Below are 22,314 nucleotides of genomic sequence, written 5' to 3' on the forward strand. Positions count from 1 at the left end.
TTCCTGTCCGGCCTCAGCCTGTATTGCTGCCTGTGTGAGTTCTGAAGGGGCTATTAGTTCCATAAGTCCAGTTCCCAGCACCACCTGCATACCTCCTTCCTGCAGGCCATGACCATGCTCCTTTCGCCTAACCAGTACCCACCCCCCATGTCTTAAATCTGGTCTCAGGGCGGGAGCCACCTCTGGTCTCAATGAGATCACATCCTAACCTGTGACCCCTCCCCACTTTATGCAACTTGCTCCGCATCTGGGCTCCATTCCTCAAAAAAACCATCCCTTTTCATTACTTAGAACTCCCCAAAACCTACCACTGTCCGTACCTTGACTCCTCTCATCTGCCCCTGACCCCTCTTCTATTTTTCTCTCTCATTCCCTCCACCTCAATCCATCCCTTCCTAATTTTCACACCTCCCCCTGTCCTCTTTCTCATCCTCCTCTCCTGACTCTCTTGACCTCTCTCCACATTCTGACCTGGTCTTGAGTTCCATCTCCCTCTCCCTCCTGCTTTGTCTACCAGGAGCCAGAATATCTGCAATTTCATAAGCAGTGAGCCCCTGTATGAGGCCATTTCCTATAGCAGCTACTCCCTCAGAAAAAAACAAATACAACTTTTGCTCCTTTCTTAAGGCCATCCTCCAGGCACAGAAGAGATTTAACTCCCTCCACTGTGGGAATTTCCCTCTGGGCCAGACTCAGATCCCACCCTCACTCCAGAATCCCAGCCTCTCAGAGACCCTGGGTCACACCCATTCATGGGAGTGGGTGGGTGAGATTCCAGGCATCACAGTCACAGATGGTTGACCCCAGCCCACCCAGTCTCATTCTATGTCCCTTCTCCCTAGGGGTCATTTCTGGGCCGGAAACCCCTTCCTTCAAACTTTCCTTCTGGTGTCCTCACTCTGCTCCCTCTACTTCCCAGTACATGGATTTAAGCACTGTCTGTGTCCTAATCCCCCCTTTCTTAGAATCAGTCACATGGATTTGGGATTAGAGAAACTTGGAAACCAGTAGGGGACCCACAGTCTCTCTATAATATCCCAGAAATAATGGGCAAGAAGGCACAGGTATGGGGTGGGATTATCCTCCCAGCTCCAGATCCTATTCTTGTACTACCACCCCATTTCTGCCCCCCCAACCCGACCCATGTGACTACCCAGCTGGAGGATATTAGGACATCAGCAGGGTTTATAATACAGAAGATGTGCTGAATTCAAATTTTAAGAATTTCAGCGTACTCGTAGACTCAGTAGATTTGACCTTCAATGCATACAAGCTCAGAATCCATTACTTGAAGAGATGGGGTGTGGGAGATGTGAGCAATGGAAAGGGGTGACCAAGGCTTGACAGGGTGGTGATGGGGAATTGAAGTTAGGGGGCAGAACTGGGACAGGCCTGGCAGATTTGGGACTGATGGAGAACTGCTCCCCTCTTGTATTCTTGATGGCTCTTCAGCTGTCCTCCCCTATATGACCCTTTGGAGTTCTGCTTCCAAAAAACTATTCATGGGAGAAATGGATTGAGCACAGATTCTCTGCCTCATTTTCCTTCACTCCAAGCATGGGAGCCCTCTTCGAGTTAAGATCTGACTGCTGATAATTGAGGGGATGATGGACAAGTCTAACAAAAGTGACAAACATGGATCCAGAGCCCACTCTCAGCTTTAGTTAAATTTGTCATGAAAATGAAAAATACACCCCCTTCACGATGTCAGTAGAGAGACCTTCTGGAGCCACCTGGAATTTGTACATTCTACAGGGAGAAACTATCTTTTATTGGACAAACCACAAAGGTTTAGGAAATCCAACTAGTGTTCTGACTCCCCTTCTTTGGTTTGACCCCTCTTGGCCATCCGCTTCCAAATTTTCTACTCCGGAGCCATTCCCATCCCCCCTTCCGAAGCAGCTTTTCCCTTATACCCAGTAAAGGCCCCTTCATGTCCTCCCCTTCCCCAACATTCACAGGGAAGACCTACTCACTGGGGAACTCACTAGTGCCAGCCCAGTGTGGTGGAGGCAAGAAGTGGGTCACTGATATGTCCTTCCTCTCTCCTCTAGGCTCTGAATAAATCCCCTTCCCACACTAAGCTGCTTCTATCCCCAAAGGGGCTCTGAGAACAATAAGCCAATCTAGTCAGTGATGAGTAATTACTTGATTTCCCCTCTGGACAGCGATCTCAGTGATATCCAGGTCAGTGTCCCCACTGCTGTGGTCCAGGACACTGACCTGGCTATCTCTGGGTACCCCCGTCCCATACCTCCCCTTAATAGCCTTCCCTTCCCTTCCCTTCCCCCACTGTGATTATCAGAACCCTGCTGTAACCTTCCCACCGCCAGCATCAGGGCTCTGTCCCCTTCTGCTTGGAAAACCCTGTCCCCAGTTCTGAAACCCCAGGATGCTCCTACAGTCTGCCTGGGGCTGTTAGGGATAGGGGCAATGCCCATCTCTTCCCACTTTTCTCAGTACAGATGTTGAGAAGACTGCACATCACCTTGGAATCTGAATGGCTGCCAAAGCCTGAGGACCTGAAACCTATGAGAGATCTGGACCGTTGGCTCCTCCAGAACGTCCAGCTCCGGGAGGCTCAGGATGAAGTGGACCATCCTTATTCTTGGTGAAGTCCACCCCCTCACTCTCCTTTCCCCAGGTCCTCACAGGTCCTTTCCTTTTCCGTTATTTCCCAGATAGTGGAAACCTCTGGGAGACCAGATCTAGACCAGCTGTTCCACTGGCTCTACGCTTTGGCCATAATTCTGGTGAGGGGCCCCGAGGGACCCCCCTTCCTCCATCGCCCAGGATTCACACCTGAGAGCCTCCTCTGCTCCCCAGAGTGAATGGATTTCCCTTTCTCTTCCAGAACCATTTCCTCATTCCCATTTGTCTGTCTCCTCTCTCTGTTCTCCTGGTCCAACTCCATCCTCTTACTCATTTCTCTGACTCTGTTTCTCCTCACATTTCCTCTTGCTCCTGTTCTGTCGTGCTCTTGTGCAGAGATCTTTGGAGCCAGGCCCCAAACCCTTCCTCTGAGAATTAGAGGAGAAACCACTCTTAGTCTTCTATCCACAACCGGTGAGTGACTGGTCACTCCGCCAGGACCTCACAGCCTGATTCAGCTTCCCTCCCAACCTGAATGTTTGTTTACCAGCAGAAATGGGGTCCCATGTCGTAATAGTGTAAGCACAGTTTACAACCATGGAATGGAAGCATCCTGGGAGCTCAGGTCCCCTTTCTTTTGGGTGGTACCATCCTACTACAAGTCCAGCATCCTTTCATTTCCCTGTGATTTTGCTCCCTGACTTCTGCCCTGACGACCTGCTCCTCCACCTCTCTTGCCCTCCGAGAACCTTAATTTATCACCTCCAGAGACTTCCTCTGTTCTTAGTCAAAAAGGTCAAATATGTGCAAGTTTTGAGGGTGGTGGGTGGAACTGGCTGTGGCAAGAGGAACCACTAGGGGGAGCCTGTGCATAGGAAGACCAAGTGGGGACCTGAGGAGCCACTTCCAGGATATTTTTCCCTTCAGGGCAGTAAGGGTGCCAGGCATTCCAGCCTGGAGTTAGAACTGCCTTCTCCCCAGTCTCTGAAGCTCTCTCTCTTTCCCTGACCACCTCGGTCTCTGAACAAAATTCTGGTGCATCTGAACACTTCCCAAGAACAAGTTCCCTGATGGCGGTATTCAACACGGGGATCAATCCTTAGTCTTTTGATCTTGCCCCACAACTCCCATTAGCTCCTTCCACCCATCCTTCCCCTAGAACCTCACTGACCCAGGTTTTCCCGCCCCTTCTTCTCTTCTGGTTTGGGGATCGGGGCCCCTGGCTAGTACCAATTATGTCCATTCCTTCCACCCCCACCTCAACTCCCAAGATGGCCCTGGTTCAGTGGCTTCCCCACCCACACCATTGCCCCAGGTGACCTGGTTCTTCCTTCAGATTCAGCTGACCTACTTCCATCAATTTCAGATCTGGATCAAGTCTGGCCTAAGGGAAGAAGGGAAAAAGCCAGAAAATCCCTAAAGCACAGAGCCTAATCCCTTCTCACTCTAGGCCACAGGAATCAGTCAGTTCCTGCATGTTCAATAATTGAACCTACTGTGACATTGGTACTGTAATACATGCTGAGGATACAAAAATACAAATAACCATGGTCTCTTCCTTTAATCAGGGAGACAAACAAATAAGTAGTCAATGAAACATAATTTGACAAATGCTTTTTTAGAGGTACATCCCAAGAATTATGGGAGAACAGAAGGCTGCAACTAAATCTATTGGGGGTAAGTAAGGAAGTTGTAGGAGAGGAAGTGACGCTTGAATGTATCTTAAAGGGTTTAGGTCAGACAGAGAAGAGAGTAGAAAGCATGCCAAGCATAAGGCACGAGGCTGGGAAGCCTAGTGAGTTCAGGGAACCACAAGTAGTTCAAAGTGTAATATATTCTTCAGAGGGTGGGAGATGGAAGATTGACTACAGACAAGAATGGAAAGAGAGGTAGTGTCAGTCATGAAGGAAGAGATGTATTTGTTGAGAATTTGGTCTTTACCATGAATATTGAAGTAGGTGCTGAACTTGATCAGATTTGCTTGTTACAATACTCTGGATTAGCAAAGTTAGATTTGAGGAGACAGGGATACCAACTGGGAACCTACCATAACAGTCTCAATGACAGGTGGCCAAGGCCAGGCCTGGGGTGGGTTCAGGGCATGAGAGGAAAGCAGGAGTGGTTTGGACATTGACCCAATCTGGCCACTTATAGAGGAAGGGGTGGGGCTCTGCTCTCTAGCCTTTGCAATTTAGAGAAGATTTGGGTCCCTATAGTCCCGTGGTCTAGCCATGGGCGGCATGGAAATTGTGGTCTATGTTCAAATAGTGGATCCCCTGATGAGGGACGGGAAGTATAGAGCTGGGGCTGGGAATGTGGGTAGGCGGTAGGAAGATGAAAAAGGGAGGGTTGGGTACTACGGCCACACAGGCAGGTAGAGGAAACTTAGGCTTTGCTTCTTCTTTGCCCAGATTGTATTCTGCTCTTGCCAAGCTTTAGCTTCATCTTCAAGCTTTCTAGAGGCTACTGCCAAGTGAACTTGAGAGAGTCCCAAAGGTGAGGCATACCTGTGGAAAAGGTCCTACCTGTGGGCCTAGAATCCTCTCTCTCACTTACCCAGGAACCTAGGACCTGGGTCTTCTCCACTGCTTCTCCTTTAGCCCCAGAACTTCCCCCTTTACCCATCCAAAATCAAGGACCTCAACTCATATCTCCCATTTCCCCAGGTCTCCACATCTTGTTCAGGGCTCTTCTCTACTTTCTGGCCCTAAAACATTCCCTATCAACCAAAGACCTCAGACTTGGGATCTCCACTCACCTATTCAGAGCACTTTGACTCAGGAAGACCATAGTGAGCCATCTCTTTGATAGCCCTCTCACACCCTACCAGAACCATAACACAATGATATCTGCATCTCTCAGCTGTTCTCCAACGTCCTGAGGCATGGTTTGGGGTCAGTCACATTCCCCCCAACCCCCACCCCATGTTAGAGGTGGGGTATGAGCAAGGATAAGCACAATCAAGGGCCTAGTCTGTAAGAGCAGGTGAAAGTTCCCATCTAAGCCCACCTGCTCCTGACCTGAGCTGCCAAGCTGGGTGTTTACCCCCCTGGAGGCCCTACTAGTGGGTGGCCCTGAGGAACTTCCTTGAGTCATACAATTCCAAGGAAAAGCCTGGCTCCCTTCTTTTGCTTATGCCCCCAGGGGCCCGCTGAGTACAATTCCTTTTCCTCTGAGCACAAAGAGCCCCAAGACAAATCTCAAGCAAAGAAACCACCACAGTTCAGCAGGATCATGAACAGGAAGCAGATTCCTGCTTCTGGCCATCCCTAGCTTCCCACTGAGGAGTCCTGATGGGCCCAGCCTCCAGACCAGGAAGAGGAGGACCCCTCCCAAACCAGAAAGGGGCTGAGAAGGAGGCTGAGGAATGACCTGTCCCTAGTTCTGGGCCTCTGGGAGGAACAGTAGCTTAAGGGATAGAAGCTTGAGTCCTGGTATCGGTAGACAACCTGGCTTGAAGGCCAGGACAAAGGCCATCCAAGTCCTGGATGAGGCCAAGATGTGGTCCTGAGACTTCAGTGAGGCTGCGGAGCCAGCCCAGGACTGGGCCATGCAGATGAGCCGCCTCAGGACGTCCATGTGGCTGAAGAGTAACAGCAGACTTTGACAAGCCTGAGATGGTGCCCCTTTGCCAAGAGGAGGGGAGCTCTCCTCAGTCCCATATAAAACTCAAGGGCCACCTTTAGTCCAGGATGAGGCTGAGCAGAACCCAAGTTGTAGGTCCCAGCTGAGAGCAAAGCTGCGTGGCAGTCCTTACTGGGAATCCAAGTCCTGGAAAAGGATAGCTGGGGGCCCAGGATAATGCTAAGTAGCAGTATCAAGGGTTACTTGGGTAGAAGTGGGCATAGGGCAGGGCTTCTTCAGAGTTGGTCTTACAGACTAAATTCAGATGAACAGAAATCTGTGCCGGAGATGCTCTTGTTACTTGGTTTCGGGAGTCCTCCAAGCAACCCTGCTCCAGCGACTCTTGTTACTAAGTTAGAGGGCTCTGCAAGTAGCTTTCCTGTCTGTGGCAAATCTTCCCTCAACCAGGGACTGCTCCAGAAATCCTGGGGGAGACAGGTGTGGGCCCAAGACCTAGCACAGTTCCTACCTGGGAACAGAGGAGTCTTGGGGAAAGGGTGCAGCTCTGAAGATCCTCCTCCTTCCAACAGGCTTGAATCAGGAATGAGAATTGCATTCAAGCCCAAGCCAGCTACTGGGCTATACAGTAAAGTGGTTCAAATCTTAGAGCTCTACTTTCCATTTGACGGACCTTGGTCAAGTAAGCTTTCTAAACCTTATTTCCTCTTTCTAAACCTATTTCTTCACCTGTAAAATGGGGATGATATTAGTACTTTCCTGATGGGGTTATTAGAAACATTGAGTGAGAAATTATTAAAGACCAGCAGAGTGCCTGGCACATATTAAATGCTCATAAGTGTTATTTTCATTACTGGAAGTGGTCACTGCAGCCAACAGAGTTAGATTCAACAACTCCCGCTATAATCCACAATCCTCTGAGACCCTCAGCTGTTCAAAATCACACAAAGTGTGTATATATTTCTGGAGTGTCTTCTAATACCAACAACCAATTCTCTGCAAACACCAAATAGGTGTCCTACAAGTCAATTTAATTCTGACACTACTTGCAGTTAGTGCAGACCCCACAGGGTAAGGGCTCAGTCCCACAATCCTGTCCCCACTTCAAATGCCAGTCGCATAAAAAAGTAAAAATAAAATGATACAGATTTTTAAAAATGCCAGTTGCAAGTCACTGGTACTTCTGACTGACTGCTATAAATTGGGAATTCCCATGCTATAATTTGGATTGATAATTTGCTGGAAAGGCTCACAGAACTCTGGGGACTACTTTACTTATGTTTACAGGTTTATTACAAAGGATACAATTCAGGGAAAGCCAGATGGAATCCATGTATAGAGCAAGGTATGGGGTGTGTGTGTGTGTGTAGGTAGTTTCCACGCCCTCTCTGGGTGTCACTCTTGATGTGTTCACCAAGCTAGAAGCTCATTAAATTTCCTTGTCCAGGAGTTTTTATAGAGCTCAATTTCTAGTCCCACTCACCTCCCAGGAGGTTGGAGATGGGGCTGAAAATTCCAATCCTCTCATCACTTGGTCCTTCTGGTGACTAGCCCCATTCTGAGGCTGGGGGCCCCACCCTAAGTTACCTCATTAGCATAAAGCAGGTGTGATCTAAAGGGGTCCGTTATGAATAATAAAAGACATTCCTATCACTCAGGAAAATCTAAGGATTTTAGGAGAGCTCTGTGCCATGACAAAAACCTGAAGATAAAGACCAAACATATTTATTATATGAATATATATATATATATATATACACATATATATATATATAAAACAATGCTCACTCTGGCCCTCTACAACTCCTAGGCACGCTTCCCTGCTCACAGAAGCTCTTTTCAGCCTGTGTCAGTCACACAGAAGCCCTGTCCAGATGGTGCCCAGGTCTCCAGGCCTGGGTGGTCTGATGTCTGGAGGGTAGTCATAGGTCCCCGTGGTGGGGTGGGAGGTGGAGTGCCTGGGTCCCAGAGGATGTCCTCATATAAGCTTAGAACTGGGCCTGAGGGCTGTCCTTGAGTCCCAGTATGCTCTAGTAGAGCTCTGAGCAAGCCCACAGTGAGAGGGGGCTCTGCCCCAGGCTCAGGGAATGGGGTGGGGGGCTCTGACTCATCTGGGAGGTGTGTCCGCAGTAGCAGCAGGAGCTCAGTGGGAGCTAGGTCTGGTGGGCACAGGCGGCAAAGGAGGGGGAGGTGAGCATCAAGTCGCCGGTGCTGGGCAAATTCGGCCAGCAGCAGTTTGAAGATCTCACTTCGAAGCAGGGGGCTGGAGGGGCTGAAGACCAGGCCAGCCTCTAGAGCCCGCTCCCACTGCTCCTTTTGAACCAGCTGCCCCACAGCTTGGAGCACTGCTTTGGGCCGCCCACTGCCCAAAAGCAGTTCTAGCTCCAGTGCCTCAGGCCTGGTCCCCTCCTCTCCTAGTACTGCCAGAGCTCGGCGATACAGGGGGAGCCCTGGGCCCCCTGCCCCCCACCCAGGCCCACTCTGCTGCTGTGCCAGCTCCACAAAGGGTGGCAGCCATCGGGGTTCTAGCCGGCAGAGGTATTGGCATAGGAGTTCAAAGAGGGGCAGTACACCATTGGGGGGTTCCTTTCCAGCTGCTGTAACCCCTAGTACCTTCTTCCACACATCAGGTGGAGCTTGGGACCTCAACCTGCCATTCCCATCTGGCTGGAGCTGTAGGGCCCTGAGGAAGGCACCCCAGGCTGCTGTAGGAAGGGCTTGGAAAATTGTGTTGAGCTGGGCCAGCTGGTCTCCCATCAACTCAGTCCTCAGCAGGCGTGCCACTTCCTGCTCTGCCAGCTCAGTCCAGCCAGCCTCTTCATCGTCCCCAGCCACCAGCTGGGCTTTGAGGTGCTCTAAGCTTCGGTAATCCCGAAGCTCAGCCCTCAATATGGTCAATAGTGTAGAAGGGGATACATGGCCCTGGAGAATGGAGGCCAGAGCCTGAGGTGCCCGGAATATGCTGCTGTGTCTTAGTTCCTCCGGGGTAAGTTGGGCACCCCGCAGGCTCCGCCGCTGGTAGTACTCACAGGCTTCCTCAAATACCAGGTCTTCAGCTGAAGGCAGCTCAAGGCCCTGTGGGGCTTCCCAGCCTACACGAAACAGACCCAAGGCTGAAAGCAAAAGAAGACCCCCTCGTGTCTCCAGCTCTGCCTTATTCTCTGTGTCAGGGGATAGGGGTTCCAGCAAATGTACTCGGTCTGTACTGAGGACCTTCCTCTCCAGCAGCTGCCCGCTGCCCATATCCAACAATTCCAATGTGGAGCCCAGCACACAGGCCAGAGTGCCATGAAATGTTCCCAGTGCTGCAGACCCTGCCTGGCCTACAGGGGCCTCCTGCAGTGTGCCTACTGCCCGGGTACCACCATGGGATTGCACCAGGCTCACAGTGCCCCTGAAGTCAAGCAGTAGCAGTCCCCGGGGAGTTGGGGCCCAGGTATGTACAGTCAATGGCTTCCTGGGGGACAGCAGCCCAGGAAGGCCTCGAAGAAGAGTCCGGAAGTCCCATGTGTCCCCTCGTCCAGGATTCAGGCTCTTACTGTAGGAGAAGCCAAGATTTGGGGCAGCCACCATCACCTTACCCTTGCCTGGGCTCCAGATGAGCAGAATGTGGCCCACGCCACGCCAGGTGTTGGCAGTGGGCACCAGGAAGAAGTCCTTGCGGGAGGCCAGCAGTTTGAAAGGGGGGCAGTGGTGCAGGAGGATGTGTGTGCGGCCCAGATTGGTGCCAGCCTCCTCGCTGGGCTCCAGGGTCCTGACACACACATGGTGGCTGAAAGCTGCTGAGGGCGGCACTAGGCAGCCCTCAGCATCAGCCTGACGCTCCTCACACCACACCAGGCGGCTTCGGAGGGCCGCTACGGCCACCACGCGGGATCCACTGCTCGGACACAGTTCGGTGCTCTGCAGCAGTCGCCAGCCGGGCCCTACCCCCGCTCCCCACACCTCGGCTAGGCCACTCTCCCATACCAAGACCAGCGCCGGTCGCACCGGCCACGGCAGGAAGAAGGCGTCTAGCGGTGAGAGTTGGCCAGCCGGCCATGCACGCTCCAGCTCCTCGCCCGGTCCACGCACCGCAATCAGCAGCTGCGGGGCCAGCGCCCCCGGGGGTCGCAGTAGCAGCAGGTGGCGGCCGTCCGGGCTGCAGCGCACTCGGACCTCTGCGTCCGCAGCCAGCAACTCCCGGAGCCGGGCTGCGCCGCTGAAGTTGCTTAAATCCGAGAGCAGGCGCAGAGTTGCCGCACGCTTCATAGTGCCGGCCGCCTGGTGGGGCGAGGCTTGGCTCTCAGTCCAGGGCTCCCGGGGGAGGTCGAGAGTGGGGCTGAGACTTCCGTCCCCCTCGGATGAGGTGGGCCGAGGCCTGGCCTAAGCGTCGGCTCCGCCCCGCCCTCCGCCGGGCAAATTCAGTGCTTGCCCCTGTTCTCGCTGGGTGGGCGTGACACCGCCCTCCAGGGGAGGAGCCATGGGAGCCTCGCCGGGGGAGGAGCTTCCCGAGCACCCAAAGGTCTCAGCGCCTGCGACTTCGGTAGCCCTAGGTACGCTCTTTGAGTCGGGGTGTAGGCCCGCTGCCCCAGACCCCAGGAAGCCGCGAGTGGCCCAGAGTTTGACTCTTAATCAGGATTCTAGCCCCGCTGAGCTCTGTACTGAAAGCGTCCTACTCCCAAGGCTTTCCTTCCCTCCAAGCCTCGCTCTATCACCCCAACTCATTTACTTATGAAAATTTATTGAGCCCCTACTCTGAGTAGACAGCTCTTAACAAAATAGAAAACCTCAACCTCTGGGACATGGTAATTTGGTGGAAAATAATTATAGTAGCTAACACTTTCATAGCATTATCTGACAGCTCCCTGCAGCCCACCCCCCCAAAAAAAGCCCCTTTTACAGATAAAGAAAATAAAGCACAGAGAGATTAAGTAAATTGACCGGTTCACACAGCTATTAAGCAGTAGACGTGGAGATGAGCTTTCAACCACAGGCAATCAGTCCAGGGTCAGTGCACCAAACCACTTTACAACAATTCATCATCAAAACTAACAGTTTGTTAGAAAACAAAATTAAAACATACTTTAGAAGCACTGAGTCTGTGTGTAATTTCTCCAGCAACACCTACAAATTGATATGCAGGGGTCCCTTCCACCCCTAACTGCTTTCTCAGGTGATGTTATTCCTCTTCCCTCCAAGTCCACTCTTTGTGAAGCCTGCTTCTCCCTCTCTGCCCTGACAGCTTCCCTGAGAACCTGCATCCATTTCTATTTCATCAGCTTCATTCTGTCCTCTTGCTCTTAGCATAGACACACTCTCCTCTGTCCTGTCTTAGAAGTCACTCTTTCATCCTCATCTCCCCACCTCTAGCTTTCCCTTTCCTTTCAGTCAAGATTCTTGCAAAGATCCTCTAACATTTGCTGCCTCCACTTTTTCTTCTTCCATTCATTCCTCTAACTACTACCTACCTACAGTAGATTTTCCTGAGGTCTTCAGGGACATTTTAATTTTCTTTTCTCTCTGAGACATTTGACAACCTTTTTATCGAAAGTCCCTCCTGTGGTCTCCCCGGCATCTTTCTCCTGTCATTTTTTTTTTTCAGATAGTACTATCTTCAGAAATTTCCATTTGACATTGGTTCATTTCCCTCCACCATCCTTTAAATGTAGGTGTTTAAATTCTATCTTGGGCCCTTTTATTTTTTATGTATTTATTTTTTTAACCTTCTGTCTAAGCCATTTCCTTCCTTCTCATGGCTTGAACCATTACCACTAAGCCAATGGCTCCAAAATATTTATGTACAGCCCATATATCTCTGCTGAGTTTCAATAAAGGGTATCCACATGGCTACTAAACATATCTGCCTGGGTGTCTCATAGACATTTCAATCTCAACATGTCCTAAACATCACCTTCCTATCCCAATTTGATCCTCATCCAGCTGTTCCTAGTTGCCGTAGGATTTATTTTATATTTGTACCCTCATTTCTAGAGTACAGCCTGGCACAAAGAAAGACCTCAATAGATATGTGGTGAAGGAATAAATAAGCTTGAGGGGGTACATGTTTGTGTGTGTGTGATATCACTTAGGAACCCTTTGGCTAAGAGTTACAGAGTAGTTATAGAAATAGGCTATCTTAAATAAAAATGAAATTTATTAGAACATAAGGGATTCACAGAATCTGCAGGAGATAGGAAGAATAGGCTTAGAAAATGAGCAGGAACAAAAACTTTCTGAAGACCAAGAAGTAGGAAGCACAACTGTTTTTCAGTAGAACCATCCCGCCAGGATACACCTGTTATAAACAAAATTCTGACCAGCTCTTCATTTTTGCATCTTTTGACAAGAGCTAAAATCCTTGGAGGCTGCACCTAGTGGCCAAGCTTAGGTCATATAAGCTATTTACCTTCATTACTCAAGGCCTGGTTTTCCACCAAGACAATACCCAAAGGAAGAGGCCCTCAGAGTAAGAGGGGAAGGGTTCCATGCTGAATAATCAAACCAATATGACATAGGCCTTTTATTATCTTCATTTTTCAGATAGGAAATTAAAGTTCAGAAAGCTCAAGTCATTATCCAAAGTCATACTGCTAGTAGGTAGCAGATCTGGGATTCTTTCCCACAGTTTTTCAGAGGTTGTGCTCTTACCTATTTTGTGTATGGCCTTCCCAACTTACCGTTGTCTGAATCTGTACTTAATCCACTTCCCAGACATAGGCTTAAGCAGTGTATTGTATTGCTTCACACTCATACCCTCTTTTCCTTTCTCCTTTCCTCTAAAATTTGTGTCCATCTTCACTTTCCCCCAGCAAGCCTCCAGAGATTGACATGGAATTTTCCCCTCTCTGAATTTTTGGTGCATTTACAACTTGAGCCTTTCTAAGCCTGTCCTTGTATAATTCACTGATCTTTAAGACATTTAATTGTCTATCTATCTATCTATCTATCTATCTCTCGCTTTGTTACTATATAATCTCAGAATTGTAATGTTTTTTACTACTCCAGGAACTGGGTATTCAGTATGTACTCAACAAAGGTTTCTTAAAAGGAAATCAGGTATGAAAAAGGATTCTTTCAATTGGATAGGAAGCTTCTAACTAGTGTTCAGGAACTATTGGGGTTCTCTTCAAGATGCCTTGCTCTTGCCCCTTCTCATTCTTTTTTATTCTAGTAAGGTAAACTTCTAACCACTAATCTCATTTTACACTGCTATGTAAATAGACAAGAAAAATAAAAATCTTCCAAGAAAGAACTTGACCTTCTAGGTTAAGGTCTCTTTCCTGATAGATGTGGGTCAAAGTCTTCTTCACAGCTTACTAAATCTAGAATTTTAGGCAAGCTGTTTAATCACTCAGAATATTGGTTTTGTCATCTGTAAAGCACCTAGTATTTCAAAAAGGCACTGTAAGGATTGAATGGCATCCCCCAGCTCCAACCCCCCACTGCTCTGTATATATTTTATAATCCTTTCACTTTGTATATGAGAAAACAGACTCAGAAAGGTTACTTGCCAAGTTAACACAGCCTTATTCGATGCTTTGCACACAGCAGACACACAATACATATTTGTTGGACGAATAAATTTGTTTCCAATTTTTCACTTACAAAGTAGCAATAAACAGCTTGGAACACATATCCTTCCAAATTCTGTCAGTGTTTCTAGAGGATACATTTATTTCTAGAAGTGCAACTGCCAGTTCAGAGTCTGCCATATTGAAAAACATTGCTTATTGCAACTTGCATCCAAAAGATCCTCAATAGATGTTTCTTTTGTTAATTTCTTTCTCGCGGTGCATTTCGGGAGTTGTCTTTGTGATGCTTGCTGGGAGTTGTGGTCTGAACCAGCTTCAGGAAGCAGGCGTGGGCGAACCTATGAAACAACGGGCTTTAGGACCCTGCGGGGCACGGTGGGCCCGGGGAAGGGTCGGGAGAGGTCGGGAGTACCGCCGTGAGTCCCGAGCCGCGGAGGCGTCGCTGGCGTCGGGAGCGAGCGGGTCGGGGAGCGGCGCGGGTGGTGGTGGAGGAGCCCGGGGCTCGGTAAGCGACGCCAGCCCGGGCCGGTCCCGGAACCTGGCCAACCCCTGCGGGTCCTGCCGTACTAGGCCTTGGCCCAGAGGCGGCTCTGGGGGCGGGGCCTGGTTCGCCTAGGGGACGACGGGGGTGACGGGGAAGGGGGAGAGGGAGGGAGGACAGCTGCTGGGGCGGGCTGAGGCTGCTTGCGGTGTGGAGGCTGGGCCCGAGGCGGTGGAGCGGAGCGCGAAGCGGCTTGCTCCTCCAGCGGCCTGTCGGTCGGACCATCCGGTGGCTGTCACGTCCCTCCGGCTCCCGGTCCCTGTTGGGCCCTCCTGGTAGCCGAGGTGTTGACCTTTGACTCCAGCACGGTCTGACCCTGATCCCTCAAGCTGCCTCTCATCCCAGGTTGTTGCCCCCCCTGGGTGCCTTCAGCCCAGCCTGGCCCTGGGGTGAGGGCCTGGGGCAAGACCTCAGAAAAGGGCTAGAGGAAGGCTGGTCTGCACCAAGTCTTCAGGTATCCTGGAAGGGCCCCCATTCTGTCCCTCTTTTTAAAGTCTCTGACCGACGGACTTCAACCCACCGTTCACACAGAATCAATAAAGCTACTGTGTCTTCTCTGGGTTACTGGGTGCACGTCTGGGGAACGAATCTATTCCCAGGCAAGTGTAGGGAATAAACAAGAGGAGGGAAAAGCTGGTTCCCTGGGGACGGAGAGCTATCCAAAGCTGAGGAGTGCTGCCTCTGCAGAATGGGGAAGTAGAAACTTGGGCCAGTCCCTAATAAATGTTCTGGATCAGCAGACCCTCCCCAGTTCTTCCTCTCCAGAAAAAAAATTTGAGCTTAATGAGAGCTGTTTCTTGGCTATTCTGAGCTTTAAGTGACTTTGTAAACCAAGGCTAATATGGTTTGTGTCCTTGCCCTTAGTACAAGTTAATTGGAATTATTTGGGTGTGCCTTCAGTTGGATTTATGTGCACGTACTTCCTTTGTGAAGGCTTTTCAGATAATCAGTCTGGAGCTAGGTGTATCCTTCTTGTTAGGATTGCAAAGGGGGAATTGCCATTCTTTTAGTTAATAGGAAAGCCTTTAAGGTGTTTTCATCAGATGTTTAGGCATAATTAATTCATTCAACATTTGTATAATAATTTAAAAAACCCTTGACAACTCAAATAACTTGTTATAAAAGTTGAAATATCACGTAGAACCAAGTTCAAGAATCCATAAAATTTGGGGAAAATAGTGAAATAAATCGATCTGGGACATATGAAGGCTAACTGTTTATTCAATACACATTTATTGAGCACTTACTATGTAATTAGCACTGGGGTTAGAAATGTGAGTATCTTTCTTCAAGGACATCAGAGAGACACATTCCTCTGAAAATTGTAGTGCTGTGTGTTACATATCCTTATAGAGGAATTTCCACAGTGTGAAGAACTGCCATGGCCTTGGAGAGTCTGGGAAATCTTCACAAGGAGGAAATACTTGAGTTGGGTGATGAAGGATGAGTAGGAGCTTGCACAAGTAGGGAAAGGTATTTCAGTTGGAGAGAATACCATGCACATGGGCATGGTGAAAGTGAGGGGAAAAAATACCATGATGTTTAAGTGCCAGAAATTTGTCCCGAACAGGATGTGTGGTGGGGAAGTTGACAGAGGGTGAGGCTGAAAAGAAAGTAGGGAGCCATCTGAGCCTTTATGTGAGGGAGTGCCAGAAGTGCAGATTGAATTAATGAGAAATGAGGCAGTGAGACTGATTAGAGTTGTTGCAGTTGACTGAGAGACTGAATAAAGTGTGGTAGTGGGAATGAAGAGGAGGGGAATGGATTTTAGCAATAATTCTGAGATTGATGCAACAGGACTTAATGATTGGGGAGAGAGAGTGGGCTAAGGTCTCTTAATTTGAGAGATTGAGTGAATGACTTTCATTGGCCAGGATGTGGATTAGAAAAAGGAGAGATTCTTTAAAGGGTTGGGGTGGCTATAGAATGAGGTATAGGGGACATAGTCTGAGATCAATTTGCTTGTGGGATGTGCGCAAGGACATGTTAAGTAGGCAGCTGGAATTAAGGAGGCCCAGTGAACTTAATATCTTGCCACTGAGTAAGTGAGGGCATATGTGAAGAAAATCCTGGAGGAAAATATTTATTTTGTTGTTTGCAAGGAAGTATCAGAATATGGACTTCTCCCATTTAATAGTGAGCTTCTCAAGGCAAGAACCATGACGTAATTTTAGGTCCCCCCTTTTTATTCCCAAGTCAGGTTGTTGTCCTTTCAGTCTTAGTTATGGAGGGCGCAGCTCAGCTCCAGGTCCAGTTGCCGTTGCCGTTGCCGTTGCCGTTGCCGTTGCCGTTGCCGTTGCCGTTGCTAGTTGCAGGGGGCACAGCCCACCATCCCTTGCGGGACTTGAGGAGTTGAACTGGCAACCTTGTGGTTGAGAGCCCACTGGCCCATGTGGGAATCGAACCGGCAGCCTTCGGAGTTAGGAGCACGGAGCTCTAACCGCCTGAGCCACTGGGCTGGCCCTTTAGGTCCCCTTTTTGTCGTATACTATGCCTATGTTATTGTAAGGTATTGATACATGTTAGTTATGAAGCTAGCAGGAAATCAACTTACTTTGCAAGGTTGCAGTTACCTTTTTGGGCTTCCTTTGAGAAGATTATGGGAGACTGTCTTATAATTTTTATTTTATCCTTAGGTGGTACTCGTGAGGCTTGTATGTATGGTTCAGTAGGAAAGGAAGAGAAGACATGAGTGACATTGTGCTGTTTGAGGAAGTTCAGGGCTTGAGCAGGAGATAGGATTAATTTACAAGAGGCTCCTGCTCATTGAGAAGAGGATCTTACAATGAATGCTCATTCTGGGAGATGTCACAAAAAGGTGACTTTTCAATCAGTTTCCTGAAATCCTGTCAATGTGGAGTTGGTTCCTCCTTCTGAAGGTGCAAGTGCATTCCATCTTGTGTAAAATAATTAGAAAGGGAACCTGAGGTATTGGTCATATTTATTTAAACCTCTTCATCTGTATTATTTAGTTAGTGAAAGTGGGCAGACTCGGTCAGTTCTTATGGGACTGGACTGAATTCTCGTCTGTGAAGCTGGTTCACCTTTAGTAGGTAGACAGTGGCTGATACCTATTTGTAGATTGAGAAATTTCTGGTTTTGCCACTTGCTGCTTAGTCTTGGGAAAGTCCCTGAATTACTTCCACTTTCAAGTACAGGCTATACCCCCACGCTGAGGGGAGCTCTGTCTAGAGCACACGCTAGATATGGGTGCTGCCCATAATACTTACTGAATCAGGCTGGTTCTGTCCTAGTCCCTAGAAAGTAGGTGTTGGCAGACAATGACTTGAGATGACTATTTTCTTGGATAAAGTGGGAATATTGATATTATGGGTATCAGTTTGGAGTTTTCACAGAACTTGAACTGGATCTGGATTTTGAATGTTCTTCTAGTCAACACTTGAGGTTTTGCACTAATAGGATATTCTGGTAGGGAGAGGGGCTGGCTACCGGAGAGAAAGATTTAGCGGCTTTGCATCTTATTAGCTGTGTTACGTTGGGCCAAATAAAATCATGCTTATAGTGCCTGTTTCATCTGGTTATTGTAAGGATTAAATATAGTATATAGTATATAGTATATTTTAAGTACTTAGAAAGTGCCAAGTATATAGAGAGTACTCAGTTGTGTTGTTTATTATATGAGTATATCACCTTGAGTGGTAGCCTGTGCTTTGAAAGATTTGGAGGAATGAAAAAAGGCATTAAAAAAAGGCATTAAAGAAAAGAAAAGTGGTAGAATAAGGGGATGGTGGCCTATCCTGAACTTCTCCATGAAGGGAAGGAATTCAGAGAGGTGGCTTCAAGAATGCAGGCCTCACTCCATTTTGGAAATACAAAAGACTTGGAGTGACTAGCATTAAAAATCCATTAAAATGGAAAGGAGTTATATGCTTGTTTGGAGCCAGTCAGTGGGGAATTGGGGGAACCTGTGTCTCATGCTGTGAAAGAAGCTTTGGCAAGGAACCATGTGGAACAGTAGCAACGCAATGCAGTGGCCACCCCTATGTCCGGGAAGTGAATTAAGTACAGATATAGGCGAGGGTAAATTTAGAAGGCCATTCTGGACCACGTGGAATCCAGCAAGTGAGCCAAATCCTTGGGGCCTTCAGAAAGGAAGAGGCATGATAGGAAGTAGTTTGAGAAATGAAGGGTTGAGGTTTGGAGGAATACCCTGCATTCTCTTAAGTGCTTACACTGCTAGTATTACCTCCAGAGAGTATGGTATGCCTTGTGGAAAACTTAGGGAGTGGATAACTTCTGTCTAAAGATTAAAAAAGAAAAAAAAAATAGCCTCGCATCTAGAGGAGCTAGGGAACTTTTAGGACAGTCAGGGCAGGAGACTATTTCTAGCTCTATAAACGTGGCCTCCTTTTGTGTATTGGCACATGGTTAGACAATGGTTTTATTTGACTCAGCCACAACTCCTGGGCAGATAGGATTTTCATCTCCTTCATCAAGAATGTGGATTACTGTAGTCAGTGTGTCTTGTAGTGATCTTTCACAGATGGAGAAACTGGAGCCAAGATCCTCTAGGAAGAATGAAATACGGAGGTAGGTAAGGGTTACTCCAGTGTCTTTTCTAGAGATGGTAGAAGTTTTATTTATCCTCTCAAAATCATGTCTTCAGATGGTCTTTTTCTTTCAAAGCCTGGTTTAAGGCATTAATGAGTACTTCTCAAACTTTAGTGAGCATCAGAATTACTTGGGGCAGGGTTTTTCCACCTCTGCGCTATTGACATATTGGGCCAGATAATTGTTTGTTGTGGGGACTGTCCTATGCGTTGTAGGAGGGATAGCAACATCCCTGGCCTGTCCTCAGTAGATGCTAGTATTACCTCTTCTTCCATTTGTGACAACCAAAAATGTCTCCAGGCATTGATATCCCCTGGGAGACATCAAAATTGCCCAAGTTGAGAACCACTGACATTGGTGGTGGTTAAAAATGTAGACCCTCTAGTTCTTATCTTGAAAGTTTTTTCGGTAGTGGAGAAGGGGGCTTTGGAATCTACATTTCCAGGAGGCACCCCAGGAGATTCTGCAGTGGTCAAGAATATTCTCTTCTAAGCTGAGGGTTGTACAGACTTATAGTTGACTTGCTTTCCATTTTGTTTTCCTCTTATTTTACTGTATCTTTCCATTCATTATCAAGTTTCAGTGCAGATTTATCCTCAGAGCACTGACTAAGCTCAAGTACAATAGTGTCAATTAAATCCTGTTGTGGAGATCAGTGTGTTTCAGCCTTTTTTTTTTTATTTTTAGTTATCATGTTGGATATATCCATCAACTTGACTAGACACTCAGATTCTTCTCCAGTTTTTCCTTCCAAGTTTTCTACCATTCCATTCATTTGTCTATCTCTTTTTTTTTAAACTTTACCATTATCGATATTTATACACATATGCATGCATCAGACAATTATCTCTTACTTTTCTACCATGGCACCTCTACCCCCTGGCAAGCTAGAGTAATGAAACTCAAGATATCTGGACACTGCAACAACATGGATGGATCTAGAGGATATGGTGCTGAGTGAAATAAGTCAGACTGAGAAAGACAAATACCATATGATCTCACTGATATGTGGAGTTAAAAGAACAAAATAAACGAACAAACAAAACAGAAACAGACCCGTAGATACACAGAACAAACTGATGGTTACTAGATGGGAGGGGGTTGGAGGGATGGGTGAAAAAAGTGAAGGGATAAAGAAGTACAATGTGATAATTACAGGAGAGTCGCTGGGATGTATAGTATGGGGAATGTAGTCAATAGTATTATAGAAACTGTATTATCAGATGGGTAGTAGACTTATGGGGGGGATCACTGCATAAGTTATATAAATGTCCAACTACTATGCTCTACACATGAAACTAATGTAAAATAATATTGAATGTCAACTATTATTAAAAATATTAGTCACAAGGATGTGTAGTGCTGCATAGGGAATATAGTCAATAATGTTCTAATAACTATGGACAGTGTCGGGTGGCTAGTAGACTTGTTGGGATTATCACTTTGTGAATTATGTAAATTTCTGATCACTATGTTGTTCTGTATGCCTGAAACTAATTAAAAAAAGACATCTGGATACTAAAACATTTGTTTATAAGGTTGACGAGTATATACTCGTACTCTTTCTCCTCACTCAGCTGGAACCTTTTCACAGTTTCTCTGCAGATCCTCAGCTTTGCTTATGTGCAAGTTACTCTACTTCTGCTTCTTCCTCTGCCTTTTGAGAGACGCCATAGCGTAGTGGTTAAGAGCTGGACCTCTAACATAAGGCTGTTTGGGTTTGAGTCCCTCCGCCCCTACATGAATTAATGTACATAAAGGGCCTAGAACAGTGCCTGGTAAGAACAGTGCCTGGTATTTACTTACTGAGTGTTAAGTAAGTGTTCACACTTTGGTTATTATTTTAGATTGGGGTCCTTAGTATGCAAGTCGGGGAGTATTAGTGTCTGTCCTACTGTTTGGCATGGGTGCTGTTAAATGTTCATACATATATGAACACAGACTTATTTTTTAGATTGAGGAATAGCTTATATAATGTGAAGTATACAGCTTGATTTTTTTTTAAATTTATTTATTGGGGTGACAATTGTTAATGAAATTACATAATTTCAGGTGTACAATTCCGTATTACATCATCAATAAATCCCATTGTGTGTTCACCACCCAGAGTCAGTTCTCCAGCTTGATTTTTTTTTTTTACACATTTGTTTGACACCTTCACTCAGATCAAGATAGAGCACATTTCAGGTACCCCAGAATGCTTCCTTATCCCCCTTCCCACTCATTTCCTCCCAAGGGTAACTACTATTCTGGCCTTTGTTGCCATAGATTAATTTTGCCTTTTTTGAACTTCATATCAATGGGATCATTAGTTTGTACTTTTTCTGATGTTTTTCATTCAACGGCTGTGAAATTTATCAATATCGTTTCAATAATTTGTTCCTTTAAATTTCTGTGTGATATTCTATTAGACGAATCTAATTTTCCCATTCTACTGCTGACGGACATTTGAATTCTGTTTATATATTTGAAAAGCTCACACAAACACAAAACACTCACTGCCATAAGCTTGACAAAAACAATTCAGAAAGGCAATATTTATACTCTTATTTAGGCACGCCGGCATTTCTGTTTCTCGAACATGCCAAGTCTTTTCAAATCTTAGCCCTTGCCAGTCCCTCTATCTGGGACACTTTTCCCAAGATTTTCACATGGCTGTTTCTTTCCTGTTATTCTGATCTCAGCCCACGTATCACTTCTCATAGAGGCCTACTTTAATCTTCCAATGAATATAATTCTCCTAAACAATTTCTCTACAAGGTACTAGGCACTATCTCGACTCGTTTGTTGTCTTTCTCCCTCCTACTAGAATGGAAACTGAGAGCAGGGATCTCATCTGTCTTGTTCGCTGCTGTATCCTTCGTGCTTGGCACCTAAAAGATGCTCAGTAAATATTTGTTGAATCAATGCCTGATCTGTGCATATATATATATTTTTCTTTCTAAATGATGGGCACATTTATGTTTATTTATTTTCTTTCTTTCCCCTTCCTTTTGTTCTTTCCCCTCCCTTTGTTCTTTTTCCCTCTCCTCTCCTTTTTCTTTTCTTACATACGAGTTGAAATGTTTTAGGATTAGCATCTACCTAAGATAGTGTTTTGGAGCCTCCCTCACCAGGGAAGCCAGAGTGATGCTTGATAAGAGTCCATTGTAAGTTTGAGCCTAGAACCCCAGGCCATTCAATTTGGAAGCATTTGGTAGAGAGCTGTTCCATGTGCTTTTGCCCCCCAGCTTTATTGAGATATAATTGGTATATAACATTGGATAACTTTAAGGTATACAACGTGATCATGATCTGATATATCTTGTGAAATGACTGCCACAGTACATTTAGTCAACACATCCATCACTTTATATAGTTGCCATTTGTTTTTCTTTTTTTGGTGGTGAGAACATTTAAGATTTCTCTTAGCAACTTTCAAGTATATAATACAATATTGTTAACTACAGTCACTGTGCTGTACATTAGATTCCCTGAACTTAAAGGTTTGTAACCTTTGAACAATGTCTTTCC

At 46.9% G+C, this 22,314-nt stretch overlaps 2 protein-coding genes across 2 annotated transcripts in view; one reads left to right on the forward strand and one right to left on the reverse strand.

The window, feature by feature from the left end:
- Positions 1–2,417: 2,417 nt before the first annotated feature.
- Positions 2,418–10,505, reverse strand: HPS6 (HPS6 biogenesis of lysosomal organelles complex 2 subunit 3). Its single transcript, XM_081074530.1, has one exon. The coding sequence runs from the start codon at positions 10,423–10,425 to the stop codon at positions 8,014–8,016; it is 2,412 nt and encodes an 803-aa protein (XP_080930656.1). The 5' UTR covers positions 10,426–10,505; the 3' UTR covers positions 2,418–8,013.
- A 3,525-nt stretch (positions 10,506–14,030) lies between these two features.
- ARMH3 (armadillo like helical domain containing 3) overlaps positions 14,031–22,314 on the forward strand; it is a 151,005-nt gene continuing 142,721 nt past the window's right edge. The window contains exon 1 of the mRNA XM_081074511.1: positions 14,031–14,193. The gene's annotated coding sequence lies outside the window, so the exon portion shown is untranslated. The remainder of the gene's footprint in view (positions 14,194–22,314) is intronic.

The sequence above is a fragment of the Rhinolophus hipposideros genome (assembly GCF_964194185.1).
Source record: "Rhinolophus hipposideros genome assembly, chromosome: 15".
Taxonomy (NCBI): Eukaryota; Metazoa; Chordata; class Mammalia; order Chiroptera; family Rhinolophidae; genus Rhinolophus; species Rhinolophus hipposideros.